Below are 14,779 nucleotides of genomic sequence, written 5' to 3' on the forward strand. Positions count from 1 at the left end.
CAACATACAGCACAGGACCCTCTTTGAGCACACTTCTTCTTGTAATCTCTTTGAAATAGGAATTTGTTAAGGAGCTAGAAGCAAAAACCGCCCTAAAGGCATCAGTGATCAGCTCTGCATCTTTGATCCTTATGCTTGGTGAACGAGAGCAAAACACTGAGACAAAGAAGAACAGCAAAACCAGTACTGCATTGAAAACATCATCTTTCTCTGGAAATAAAGAGGTTTCTGAAGACCTGCAGACATCTGAACCTGGCAACATCTCCACTGATATCCTAGAAAACAGTCCTGAAAAATCCTCATCTGTAGATGTCAACATTGCACATGCTACTGAGGACAATTTTGATGCCAAATTACAAATTACTACACAAGAAACCCAAATTAGAAAAGAGACATCAGACACACATGTGTCCAAATGTAGTTCTTCTCAAGCTGATTTTCCTCCCCCAAATGTTAGTTCAGTGGGGATCTCTGTAGCCAAAGACACAAATAAAGACACTACCTGTGATGACAAAGATTCATCCACCCAAGACACTATTCTGTCCCCAGTACTGCTGCCTCTCCAATCCCAGTTATCTCGAGTGGAGCAGGACTGGATGACGATACTATCAGAAATACCAACTGTCCAACAGAAACTGCATCAGGTATATTTTAGGGATGCACCGATACCACTTTTTTTGAATATGAGTACGAGTACTTGCATTTCAGTACTTGCCGATACCGATACCAAGTACTTAATAAAAAAACATGATTTAAATTTACAGGTAACAGCTTTAGTCATATCATTTAACAAAAAAACAAAGGACTAGTTTTCCAGTTTGTTGGAAACTCTGCCTCTTTGGACAACACAAGAGGCATTAACCCTTTACACGCCGCTCAAACATAGACATTTCTCAAACCATGGTATCGATTCCAGATATCGGGGGACTTTTAACGAGTACGAGTACTTTAGAAAATGTGGTATCGAGGCCGATACCCGATACCAGTATCCCTAGTATATTTATCTATTTCATGCATTTGGAAGTGACTAACAGTGTATTCAATGTATGAACCTACAACTCTGAAGTTGAACCACAGGATACCTTCATTTGTCTGAAATTCGCTGCATGTTTTAACCCTTGGTGGTTGGAAGTAAAGACCTGTATGTTGTTAAAGAGGCAGCATCTCTCTGAAACAGTTGCGGCTGGTGACTTCTCTTCCGAGGGGCGCAAATTCAAAATATGCATTCGGAGTGTTATATGTGTTGCTCGTGTTTTCAAAATATGTGTTTGTTGCGTCATGTGAACCATGTGCATCACGTGTTTTGTCAAAATAAGTGCCTGCTGCACACGCGTCAAAACCGTTTATGATAAAAGAGAAGCTCACATTCACAAAATACACGCAAGACACTGTCTTAACAGTGAATTCTGATTACGCATGAGATTATACGAGTATTTTGCAAACGCAAGCGTCTTTTTTATCATAAACCCTTTAGGCACTTATTTTGTGCACATAGGTTCACTCGATGCTCCAAACAAATATTTTGAAATTACGAACCACACACATGATGGGCTACATATATGTTGTGATGAACTTTGCATCGTGCTCCCTCATAAAAAGTCAACGGTCGCCACTGCTCTGGAAGAAAATATAAAAGGTGTCAAAGTTTGTCATGAAGGTCAGGTAGCCATCCAAGCAAGATTTTCTGAGCTGATGAGATATTTGAAGAATAGAGTCCCTTTTCTATCTTTTCACCCATTATCAGGTATCTAGTCCCCATCTTCTTTTCTACTGTGATTACGTATATCACCTCTCACCTGGCTGTTTTCCACCTTCTTCTTCACCCTGTCTTGCTTTGTGATTCTCAGTATTTTCTCTCCATCTCGGCCCATCACCTCATTCTCTCTCGTCTTTATGCCCATCATCCTCTCTCATCATTCATCTCTCTCTCTCTCTCTCTCTCTTAGTTTGTTGTGGAGAGGCTGTCTCCTGAAGCCCTGCTGGCTGATCTCTGTGGCTGGATTACAGACGTTGAGAGCAGGTTACAGGCGGCCGAGCAAGAGGGTCACAACACCTGCACTGCTGCAAAGCTCACACACCTGCTTAAAACATATCAGGTCTCTTTTGTCTCTCACAATGAAGTGCACTTAATTGTCATGTCAAAAAAATTATATTTGTACTACCAAAGTTCTTCAGGAAAGAATAAGCTAATCTAACAAAAATATTTATAAATTGTTATAGTTATATACTGTATACACATACACATATAATATTTATATATTACATGTGACGTGGACCACAAAACCATAAGGGCCAATTTTTGACATTGAGATTTATACATCATCTGAAAGCTGAATAAATAAGTTTGTTAGGATAGGAAAATATATGGTCGAGATAGATACAACTATTTGAAACTGTAATCTGAGGGTGCAAAAAAATCTTAATATTGAGAAAATCGCCTTTACAGTTGTCAAAATGAAGTCTTTAGTAAAACATATTACTTACAAAAATTGTTTTTTTTAAATATTCACGGTAGGACATTTACAAAATATCTTCATGAAAGATGATCTTTACTGAAGGGACACTCCACTTTTTTTGAAAATAGGCAAATTTTTCAGCTCTCCTAGAGTTAAACATTTGGTTTCGCATCGCATTTAAAAATGACAAAAGAGTTTCAATATTTTTCCTATTTAAAACTTGACTCTTCTGTAGTTACACTGTGTACTAAGACCGACAGAAAATGAAAAGTTGCAATTTTCCAGGCCAGAATGGCTACTAGACTCTCATTCTGGCATAATAATCAAGGACTTTGCTGCCGTACCATGACTGCAACAGGCACAATGATATTACGCAGCTCCCGAAAATAGTCCCCTTGGTTACTTTAAATAGCAGGGGACTATTTTCGGGCACTGCATAATATCATTATATACCCTTTGGTTATTTTTTTTGCGCGATGCTAATGGTCTAATCTGATTCAATGGATTATGCTAAGCTATGCTAAAAGTGGTACAGCCAGTCGCGGAGATCGGCTGAATGGATTCCAAAACGGTAAAAATCAAATGTTTAACTATAGGGGAGCTAGAAAATTTGCCTATTTTCAAAAAAGTGGACTGTCCCTTTAATATCCTAATATTTTATTTTGTTTAATATCCCTTTTTTAATGCTGTTTTACTTTATTGATGAATGCCCAAGTTACCACTAACTTTTTAAAACAATTTTCTATATTCTCTCTTTGCAATCTCTCTCTGTGTCTAGGAGATGAAGCGAGAGATAAGTTGTCAGCAGATGTCTGTTGAGTTTATTAATCAGTGTGAGTTAAAGCGGGTCGAGTTTGACTCCCATACCTGCAGGTACAAACACACCTCATTTGCCGAAAGCATGGGACAAGTAAATCTGCGCTGGCTCACTCTGCAGGCTCACCTGAACACACAGGTAAACTTATCATGAAAAATGACACGAAAAGACGTAACAGACACAAACTTAACAGACACTGATGTAGGCTCTGATAAAATAATTTAAGTTTTTTTATATTCAGATCCGACACACTGAAGAACAAGTGAGGATATGTGCTGACCGTGAGAACAAACTGCAGCTCTTGCAGCAGTGGGTCAAAGATCAAAAACAATGGATGCGATTGGCTGAACGACCTGTCAGTTATGCGTTTGCTGAAAAGAGTCTCAAACACTGTGAAGTATGTGCTGTTTATTATGTTGATATACACATACAGTACCTGAAAAGCTTTCAAACGCTACAAAATTTCCATTTTTTATTTATTTGTATTTAATTTTAGGAGCTAATAGAGACATTGAAGGACAAACTCACAGAACTTTCTGATCTGAGGAAGAGGAGACTTAGCCATGATGAAGATGAAGAATTCTTCACCAAAGTTCAAAATCTCTCGCAGTCTTTAACCGACCTTTCTCAACAGGTATGGAAAATTCGTTATCAATAGATCTTTTTTTGTAAAAAACCTAACTTTAACAAAGAAACTGATATTTAAAGAAGGAAATGTAACAATAGTTTTTTTAATTTATAGGGTACAGACCTTGGAAATACTCTCCTGCAGGTGTGTAACACGTGGTCTGAGTTCGAAAATGGGAGGAGACAGAGAATTCAAAACACAATGAGGATCTGTCAATCACTACAGTACTGCCACGCCCCTCTGCCATCTATCTCTGCCCTACAGTACAACATTAATAAGCTACAGGTTTTGTCAACTTTTATATTTTTCAAAAAGTGATTTCTGATCGGTCACTGTTGAATGATACCTTTTCTTTTTCTTTTTCATTTTGTGTGTTGCAATTAATTAAATTTACAGTGCTTATCATTACAAAGTGCTTGTTTTGTTTCTGTAGGTCCTTAAAGTTGAGGCCGAGGAATTTGACAGGACTTGGGAAGATCTTAGCAAAACATTCTCAATCCTTATTGGTGGAATTAGAACAGACACCGCCCAGATATTATCGGAGCAATTCGAAAAAGAAAAAGCAAGGTTAGACTTCATACCTGCCAACAAAAATATGCATGCGTGTGTTTGAGCTTAAACCTTTGTGTTGGTCTCCAGGTGGACAGAGGTAAAGGAAACGGTCATGCACACATTGGAGAAGTCACACAGTCTTCTGAAGGTGTGGCAGAGATATTCTGATATAAAACACATCTGCTCAGAGCAGCTTCAGCATTATAAAGAGCAGCTCACCACACACAGTAAAGCACCTGCTGACCATGAGACACTCACACACAGCGTTGAGGAGCTAAAGCAAGTGAGTACAGTGCAAACACACAGACACCCTTCTGTTAAACACATACAGTATGTTTTCCTTCCTGTAGCTCAATCGGTCAACTGTGCAGTGTTTATGGGTTTGAACTCTAGGGAACACACATGATGATAAAAAATGTATAGCTTGAATGCACTTAAGGTCACTTTGGATAAAAGCATTTGTCGAATGCATAAATGTAACTATAAAAAAGACACACTGCTGTGGGGTCTAAATGTCTGAGACCACACTGAAGATTTATTTTAAGAATAAAGCTTTAAAGAATTATAAATGTAAAAAATAAATTTCTTTTCTTTAGGTGTTACAGAAAGACCTTCAGGTTGATGTGGATCAAATGCATGAAGCATCTAAAGATCTGATTGAACAGATGAATGACGAAGATGCGGTTTTTATTAAGTCAGAGTGCCGTTTGTTAACCCGTGGTTACCTTCAGTTAAAGCAAACTCTGACGGCAAGAATTCAACATATGCAGGTGAGACTCATATAGACTTAATTTATAAGGCATGCATATATGTTTGGAATGACAAACTGTAAAGGCTTATTCCACGATAACAACCAGCTGCCTGTACATTATCCCGCTTATTACACGGCTATTTACCTCATAAGTAAGGTTAGGAACATTAAAGATTGATTTTAAATATTTTATTGGCAAATTTTAACAAATGCAGACCTTCTGTGAGGAGAACATGTTTACTTTCGGTTTTAAGATGGGACAAGACATTCAAAGTATCACGAACACACTATTTGGTTTAATCATTTGTAAATATAATGTCATGTATGTTATTTAAAGACATAATTATATCTCATTTTTGTGTAATATTAAACTGTACCTATTAAAATAATTTGCAGCATGCGGGTTACCATGTGTTATTAGTGTCAGGCGGTGGGTGTTATGTAAGGGATAATGTAGAGGCAGCCGGTAGTTATCGGGAAATAAGCCCCGACAGTGTAATCAGGACCCGACGCGAAGCGGAGGTTCTTGTATCACAATGAAGGGGCTTATTTTGCGATAACTACAGGCTGCCTCTACATTATCCCGCTTATTACACGGCTACTTGCCAAGAAAAAAACTGGACATGAATATGAATTTGAAACATTTTATTGGCATATTTGTTTTAAATTAACATTTTTATCCTTCCACGAACCTTTGCACAGATGCATAAAATGATCGTAATACCTTATTAAGATCCTCTGCTTCATACTGGCTGTCTCCATTTTTTCTCTTTTAGCCAGTCTTTGAGAAGTTTTAATGCCCATTCTGTATTTTTTTGTGTGTTGGCTTCGTAGCTGTCATGCTCTATTTTGTCAAGTTCAGTCTCAGTAAGCTCTCTGTGTCTTGTCGTTGTTCGTTCTTCTATCCACTGTTTAAATGTTTTGTTTTTTCCGTACATGTTAAAATTAATGTCAAAATTTTCCATTCTTAATTGTGGTTGTCCAGTGTTTGTCACAAGATGGCGCCAAACCGTAATCTTTATTGGCGCGGAGCGATTTTAATCGTACAAGTAGTACCGGCTATGCGTTATTACTAACATAGTCTCACCCCATGTCGTCAATATTTGACGACACCTGACCATTCGTCAATATGTGACGCGGAGGGTATACCTTTCGCGTCATTTTTTGACGAACTGGGGACTTCAATACTATTACGTCCGTTGCATTCTCTTCTCCTATTTTCTTACCATTTTCGCGTCGGTTTAGGGTTAGATTACGCAAAATTAAACAGTGTACGCGAAATTAAACAGTGTACGCGAAATTAAACAGTTGTCACCTGGCGTTGGGGTTAGAAACAGTTGTCACCTGGCGTTGGGGTTAGAGTTAGGTTTGGGTAGGGATGTCATTATGTAAATCTAACCCTAAACCGACGCGAAATTGGTAAGAAAATAGGAGAAGAGAATGCAACGGACGTAATAGTATTGAAGTCCCCAGTTCGTCAAAAAATGACGCGAAAGGTATACCCTCCGCGTCACATATTGACGAATGGTCAAGTGTCGTCAAATATTGACGACATGGGGTGAGACTGGGTTGTTATTACTTTGGAGCGGTTATTATTTGAAAAGAACGAACCTGCAAATGTCTCAACTGACCAATCAGAATCAAGCATTCCAGAGAGCCGTGTAATAACTCAGAATAACATACCATGGAATGTCGTGACTGGCCAATCAGAATTAAGTATTTTAGAGTGTAATAATAAGAGTTAGTAAATCAAATAAATTTTTTTTTAAAATGCACTGGTATTAACATGCAGTCTTTGGTAATAATATTTACCTCTGAGCTAGTAATATGGACCCTTTGAGTGCAAAGGTGTACTTCTTAAAGGTTACTTCTCCAGTGAGAGCTACATGTAAAGGGACTATTTTTGACATTTTTTTAGACAATGTATATAATTGTATCTCTGTGTTTAGGAGGATCTTGAGCAGTTTCAAGAGTTTGAAAGATTATTCCAGACCCTTGAAACACATTTACAACAGTGGGAAAACAAGCAAAGGATGAACAGCCAGCACAATGACATTTCTGAGGTGATAACATGTACCTTTATAACACACATACAAATAATCTATGTGAGAAACCAAGACTCCCGGTGTTTAAGACCGCATAAAAACTAGACAGATACTGAAAAGGACATTTGGGCTGAATAGATCACATTTTTAAATAGTCAAAAGGCTTTAGTTACAAGAATTTGATATTCACTATTGCTAGTTGAAGAAAGGTGCTATTACACTAGGATGGCACAATTGTCATTCTACAGATTTTATTGGACAAAATGTATATAGTGCAAGATGAGTCATCAACACTTTTAAAAGTATTTTAGCATATACAGTAGATGGCCTCAGACCTATAATTCATGGACTTGAAGCCTTTATGTGGTTTGTGTTTCCAGTTGGGTCTGATTGAGCTCAGTTCTTTGTCTCCTGATCTGGATTTGCTTAACACACTCAGCTACAGACTGACCCTCAGTGATCCTGCGACTAAAAGGCTGCAGAACTTTAACAAGAAGTGGGCACAGGCCTCTGCACATGCTCAGGAGAGATGCAGGTGATTGACACAATAATATGTTTTGTGAAACAGCATTACAATAATTACGCTGTGTTTTATTATAAAAATGATAGTCTAGGTGTACACAACTGCACAAAGTGTAAGGGCCCTATTTTAACGCAAGTGCGAAGCGCAATGTGCAAGTGACTTTGTGGGCGGATCTTGGGCGCTGTTGCTATTTTCCCGGCGGGAGAAATAACTCTTGCGCCAGGCGCTAATCAATAAGGGGTTAGTCTGAAGTAGGTTCATTATTCATAGGTGTGGTTTGGGCATAACGTCAAATAAACCAATCAGAACGCTATCCGACATTCCCTTTAAACGCAAGGGCGCAAGTTCCATGGCGGGTTGCTATTATTATGACGGATTTACCAGACGCACACCAGGAGCGGTTCACAGCTGAGGAGACCGATGTTCTTGTAAGAGCAGTCAAAGACAGAGAAGTTGTTTTGTATGGGGATGGGAGAAACCCGCCCAAATCAGCATAGGTTAAACAGGTGTGAGAGGAAATAGCCACAATTGTCTCATCAGCTGGCATCCCCATCGTTGCGCCAAGCGCTACAATGATGTCAGGAGACGGGGGAATCCCAAGCTTGCAAGCATAAATCTGGCATGCCGTATAACGGGAGGTGGATCTGCCTCAGGACCTGACGACAGCAGAGGACAGCGCTGCGTCCACCCTCACCCCTGAAAGGGTTTGGGGGCTTTGAAATCGGACCCAAGAAACGCAAGCAAGTCCAAACCCAAAGTACAATAACAAATCAAGTTCATATACATTAAGGTTTCTTATGAAAGCATTTTAATTATTATTTACATAAAATAAACGTAATACAGCCACACAACAAACTTATGAAAATATTTTAATCGTTATTTGCATGAGAATTTTTTTAACGCAGCCACACAATAAATAAAAACTATCACCACAATGCTCACCACTATGATTCCCCTTATCTCATGTATTAATATTTTTTAGTGTAACAATTTATGATTTGCAAAAATAACTGTTGCATCTGTGTAGATTAGATAAGCAAAGTGTGTGCGCGTTGTGCACCCTATACATTATGGTCAAGCATGCGCCCTTAAAATAGCATAATGAACAACGCGCAACACACCACTGACTTTAAACTTTATTTTTCTGGTCAGTGGCGCAATTGTTTTTTGAAACGGCAAAATAGCATCAGGGATGGTTTGCGCCGGAACACGCCTCTTTTTTTTGCGCTGAACCGCCCAGGGAGTGCAAGTTCATTCCCTAGTTTGCCGACGTGCGTCTGTGGAGGGAAAAACCCGCTGTTCGCCGGTGCAAAATAGGAATGATACATGCGTCACTGACAAAGTCAATTGCGCTGGGTGCAAGATAGGGCCCTTAATGTGCGTGTGTGCGTGCTTGTGTATAGTGAGTTGCAGGCAGCGTCTCTTCAGCAGCAGAGCTTTGAGCAGAAATGTGAGAGCTGGGTGGCTTTCCTACAGAGAATGGAGGATAGTTTGGCTGTAGAAATCTCATCGACTTACCCTGGTTTAAGAGAACAACAACGCACTCACCAGGTACAAGAAGGACCTAAACTTGTGTTTTAAACATAACACTCAAAAGTATTTGCGAATTTTAAAACTGACCACCACTTCTGATATAATATTTAAAATGTTAGATTGAAAAAAAATTATATTGTAAAATGTATAAATGTATACAAATGTATAGATATATTGCTCACATATTAAAATTCTGGGGACATACTGTATTTGTCCCCAAACTATATGTAACCACACACAGTGATTTTAATGAAAAGGACTCACAAAGACAATATAAGTGCAGGTTACATTGTGAGGCCATTTACACAGTGTTGGGGAAAGTTACTTTTAAAAGTAATGCATTACAATGTTAAGTTACTCCCAAAAAAGTAACTAATAGCGTTACTTAAAGCAACACTTTGTAGTTTCCATGTAAAAATGACTTACAGCTCCCCCATGTGGTTGAAAAGCGCAACAGTGCCTGGTATCAGAAACTCTTCTGCAGGCAGGGGGAGGGGCGGGGCTGTGTGCGCTACCCTCCAGCGCCACTTTCAGAGTGTGCTTGTAGCAGCTAGGAGGCTGCTCAGGTTGCAGCAACAGTACAATTTGTCCAGTTAAAAGTTGTTCTATCACTGAAATAATTTTAGAGACATTATTTAAAGGTAAAAAAACTACATAGTGTTGCTTTAATTACTTTTCATGTAAAGTAATGCTTACGTTACTTTTTAGTTAGTTACTTTTTCTTAGCTGAGGCTTGATCTCTTTTAGGTCTTGCAGGTGTTTTTATGACTGAAACGTTCTGCATTCAGAAATTGTATATTTCATCACAAAAATGACGAGCTCTGACCTGTCATCTCAGTTTCTGACTCAAACTGTTCCCACACAGGCGTGTATGCATAATGTGACTATGTTTAGTTTAATTCAGTACATATATTTTTTTTATCAAATTAATAAAACTAAAAAAGTAACTTACTTTTTTTTCAAAAAAGTAACTCAAATATTAATGTGTACATTTAAAAGGTAAGGTGTAACTTTACTCATCACTTCAAAAAAGTACTTTTATTACGTAATGCACGTTACTTGTATGCGTTACCCCAACACTGCATTTACATATATTGTAGGTCAAGCCAGCATACATACAATCACTCTACATATAAATCATAGATTTACCTGCACTCTCTTTCAGTGTTTTCAAGCCGAGTTGTCTTTAGGCCATCTGATACTTCACTCTGTGATCAGTGAATCTCTCCTTCTATTGCATAAGGGAGAGGTGGAGGACAGGTAATATCTCCCAGCATGCAACTCTGCATATTTATGACATAATGCATATTAACATTTACATTAACATTTGTGCATTTGGCAGACACTACTATCCAAAGTGACGTACAGTGAATATGTTTTTATCAATATGGAAATCAAACCCATATCTTTGTGCTGTGATAAAACAATGCTTTACAAAATGAGTTTAAAGGAACACTTTAGGATTAAACATGAGATTTGTAGCTTGATTAGCCACTATGTGTTTTCCTCCAGGAGTGACTTTCTGTTAAAACTGGCACAGCTGAGAGAGCACTGGCAAGGGGCGGTGCAGAGATCAGCTCAACGTCGCACTCTAGTGGAAGGGCTGATACAACACTGGCACCTTTATACCCACACACTCCAGAGACTGCGCAGGCTCCTTATGCTCACTCGTACACTTCTGTCACCCGCAGTTCAAACACATTGTAGTCTCATGCAGCTACGACTCTCTTTAGACGATCTTAAGGTGAGCAACAGTCATTGTAAACACAGATGCCTGACTGAGTTTGCATGATCAGTCAGTCACAAGTTTGCTTACATTTGATGATCTAATAATAAATATAAATAATCTTTCTCTTTATCTATCTATTTCTCTCTCTCTCCATCTGTCTCTCTCTCTTTCTTTGTGCAGCGTACTGAGCTGTTGTTTCAAAGGTCAGTGTCTGCCTATCTGTGTGTGATGGAGGTGGGCAGGCAGCTGTTCTCTGTGAGTGACATGCATACACAAACACAGCTGCAGACGGACCTGGCAGCCCTGCAGGAGGACTGGGAGCAATACCAGTGCATGCTGGGAAAGAGGAAGACTCTCGTATCTGACATCATCAAGGTAATAGGATTTAATTGTGTTTGAACGTTTTTGTGATCCACCTCACCTGCGTTCTGTTAAACTATCTGTTTTATTGTTTATATTAAGTTTTACTGATCTGCTGTTGTTTTAATGAGCTCGATCCACAGGATAATGGCAACTCTGTTTATTCTCATCTGAATGTTGAAGGTCAGAGGTCATATTGAAAATCCATTAGGTTAGATTGTGAGGAGTGGGATTAGATTTCAAAAGCTGTTTTTTAGGACCAGGAAACATTGATAATAGTCAATGTTATGTTTTATAGTAACATCTAAAATAATTGGATAGAAAGTGCAAACTATTAAATGATTAAAGTTGGCCTACCCTATTCAGCTTTATAGTAAATCATTGATTTTAACTTAGTGTTTCACTACAGAAATCACAGAAACGGCTAAAGTCTAGAATTAACCCCATTCTACAAATATTTGTATATGTGTGTGTATAAAAATATATTTCATTATGGAGGTTTAGTTCAGGGATGAGTGCACCTATGTTTGACCCACATTCCCTCTGATTCCAGTTTCACAGCTGGACTAATCCTGATCAGACCTTTATGCACACTAACACACATACAGAACAGTGTTTTTGGCCAAACATTTGTGCCGGTTATTAAATCTGTAAGATGTTTTATTATTCTGTCATGTCAAAGCTCTAAAAACATTACAAATGTTTGTGATTTTATTTCTGCCCATCTGTCTCTCTGTCTGACTGTCTGGCTCTCCTTCCAGTTATTTATATTCATAGCTGACCATGATTGTGATGTGAATAATATGAAAGAATGTGTTTATGGATCTCTGCTATAAAACAAAACAGATGATATTTAGTGAGGTTTAAGCGTGTGTGCGTGTGTGTGTGTGTTCCTCTGTATGTGCAGTTGTCATGTGCTCAAGGATTTACAGTAAAGCCTGTCTAGAGATTTACATCTCTCTCTCTATCTCTACAGTAGAACGTCGGCCTGTCAGATATGAAATGAATGCTAGTGCATAGCAACATGCTGACGTTTAATAGGATACAGTTACAGTAGCCAAGTACATGTATGATACTTTAGATATGTAAAAGCTTATGGCCACATGTAATCGATATGATTACAGGATACACATCAGTATAATACAGCTTGTGTGTGTGTTATCTTATCATGAAAATTTGACTTTTTCCATGTTTAAGTGCTATAATTGGGTCCCCATTGCTTCTATAAAACTAAAAGAACAACCCAGTAACTTAGTTTTGGTAAACCGTTCTCTGCAAGCATGTAAAAAATAGCTTATTGAAATTTGGCTCCCCTTGTGATGTCAGAAGGGGATAATACCGCCCCTTAATCTGCACTATCCAACCACGACACTGCCATTTAATGCAGAGATCAGCTCATTTGCATTTAAAAGGACACACCCAAAACAGCACATTTTTAACATTTTATAATAAATTACCTATATGATATTTTGAGCTAGAATTTCACATACATACTCTGGGGACACCAAAGATTTATTTTACATCTTAAAAAAGTCTTGTAAAATGTCACCTTTAATTTGGCTTTGAGGCCAAATTTGGCTTTTAGATATATACACTATAACAGGTTGTGTGTACAGATTCATCTTCCTATGTGATTTCTCTGTATTATTTTTTAACTTTTAGTGTTGTTATAAACTTTGACAAGTGAGAACTGATCCACCTTAAAAAAAAAAAAAGGTTACAGATCAGATATTGCAAGAGCATGTCAGAGCATTATAGCCGTGAGGATGGCTTTATTGCAATTTATTATTATATTTGCAGAAGTGGGAGACCTGTGAGACTGGACTAGCCAATCAGGCTCAGCGTCTGGAGGAGCTACAAGCCAGACTAAAGCAGCCGATTTCAGATCAGATGGAGGAGGAACACCTCCTTGTAAAGGTATGATAACATAATGCAGGTGAGATTAAAAAAATGGTCACGTCCCACAGTGATGGTTTTCCCAGAATCCCAAATCTACATTTCCCACATAGCAGTGCTAAATTCATGTTTCATTTTGTTTGTTTACTTTGCAGTTCTTTCCAGTTTATTGTACATGAGCCTTATAAAATTGTGTAAATAGCTACTGCAACAACATACCAGTAGTTTGCCCTTAAACAAGGTATATGGACTTTTGTGGCATTTAAAAGTTAAAAGCACTTAAAATTAAAAGGAAAAGGAAGTGTGTGCTCAATAACAGCAACAAACAAACATAATAGCTCCTGTTTGAGTTTCAGGACACATTGGATTAACCTTTTACAGGCTAATGGTTCTCTCTCTCTCTCTCTCTCTCTCTCTCTCTCTCTCTCTCTCTCTCTCTCTCTCTCTCTCTCTCTCTCTCTCTCTCTCTCACTCGCTCAGTCTCCCACCCAACCCCCATGTCCTATGGGCTTTAATCTTGTTGGGAGAGAGAGAGAGAGAGAGAGAGAGAGAGAGAGAGAGAGAGAGAGAGGGGTTGTGATTGTGTGAGGGATTTAGAGCTGAATTGTGTTCCAGTGGGTTTCTGTGTGACGGTGCTGTGTTATGTTATGCAGGAGGTTCAGGATTGTTTGGACGATTGGGCCGTCAGTTTGTCTGAGCTCAGCACCATGAAGACGGACCTGTCCCAGTACATCCTGACCGATGATGTTCTCCTCCTGCAGGAGCAAGTGGAGCATCTACACTGCCAATGGGAGGACCTCTGCATCAAAGTAAGTTATTACTTATAAACGTGTGTGTGTGGAAAGATGCATGCTTAGCAATACTGCTTTTTACAAAATAAATGCCTCTGTATGAGTCACACACACATTTAGGCAGCATCTATACATTTGAGGACATTCAATAGACTTATATGTATAGTTTTATGTAAGTCTAATTAAAGCCTGATCTACTAAAGACAATTTTTACATGTTTCTTCTTGCTCCAAAAGAGGGTTAACTTCGTGTGGCAGTTTTGTGTAACTAGCAGGCTAATGTGTAACAAATAAAGCCTGCTTCCAGGAATGTCAGCTATTTTAAATACAGTGTGTCATCATCACACTGTTGTTATTTCTCAAGAAGCAGGTGTGGGGACTTCTTTCTTGTTTTCTTTCATGGTTTTTTTATCAGTACTTATTGATTCAGTTTTAGTCAATGTATCTTGATATAACATGTTGCTTTAGAGGCTGTTGTATCTGTTGTACGTCTGCTCAACGCTGCTGTTTTTTAATGAGCATGGTGCTGGATCAGTCAGCTGGATTCTCCAGGGGTCATGTTTTGGGGGTCTGGTGTGAGTTTTGGGGTCTTTAAACACTGGAACGAGAGAGCAGATGGTGGTTCGAGACGGAGGAGTGAATAGGAGCAGAGGTCTATAGTTCTTTGTTTTGGAAATTACTCTCTGTCACACCCCGAAG

General features: G+C 38.7%; 1 protein-coding gene across 13 annotated transcripts in view; it reads left to right on the top strand.

Annotated features, from left to right (window-relative positions):
• The window catches only part of syne2b (spectrin repeat containing, nuclear envelope 2b), a 133,075-nt gene that overhangs the window by 92,872 nt on the left and 25,424 nt on the right, over positions 1 to 14,779 (top strand). For all 13 annotated transcript variants that reach the window (XM_065296294.2, XM_065296298.2, XM_065296297.2 and 10 more), the window contains 17 exons: positions 60 to 644; positions 1,947 to 2,096; positions 3,235 to 3,411; positions 3,515 to 3,670; positions 3,770 to 3,907; positions 4,016 to 4,186; positions 4,335 to 4,468; positions 4,541 to 4,736; positions 5,050 to 5,223; positions 7,154 to 7,267; positions 7,630 to 7,784; positions 9,176 to 9,323; positions 10,471 to 10,565; positions 10,818 to 11,049; positions 11,215 to 11,409; positions 13,195 to 13,311; positions 13,944 to 14,099. In XM_065296294.2, coding sequence (XP_065152366.1) covers positions 60 to 644; positions 1,947 to 2,096; positions 3,235 to 3,411; positions 3,515 to 3,670; positions 3,770 to 3,907; positions 4,016 to 4,186; positions 4,335 to 4,468; positions 4,541 to 4,736; positions 5,050 to 5,223; positions 7,154 to 7,267; positions 7,630 to 7,784; positions 9,176 to 9,323; positions 10,471 to 10,565; positions 10,818 to 11,049; positions 11,215 to 11,409; positions 13,195 to 13,311; positions 13,944 to 14,099 — 3,093 coding nt within the window. The remainder of the gene's footprint in view (positions 1 to 59; positions 645 to 1,946; positions 2,097 to 3,234; positions 3,412 to 3,514; positions 3,671 to 3,769; positions 3,908 to 4,015; positions 4,187 to 4,334; positions 4,469 to 4,540; positions 4,737 to 5,049; positions 5,224 to 7,153; positions 7,268 to 7,629; positions 7,785 to 9,175; positions 9,324 to 10,470; positions 10,566 to 10,817; positions 11,050 to 11,214; positions 11,410 to 13,194; positions 13,312 to 13,943; positions 14,100 to 14,779) is intronic.

The sequence above is a fragment of the Paramisgurnus dabryanus genome, chromosome 20 (assembly GCF_030506205.2).
Source record: "Paramisgurnus dabryanus chromosome 20, PD_genome_1.1, whole genome shotgun sequence".
In the NCBI taxonomy this organism is placed as follows: Eukaryota; Metazoa; Chordata; class Actinopteri; order Cypriniformes; family Cobitidae; genus Paramisgurnus; species Paramisgurnus dabryanus.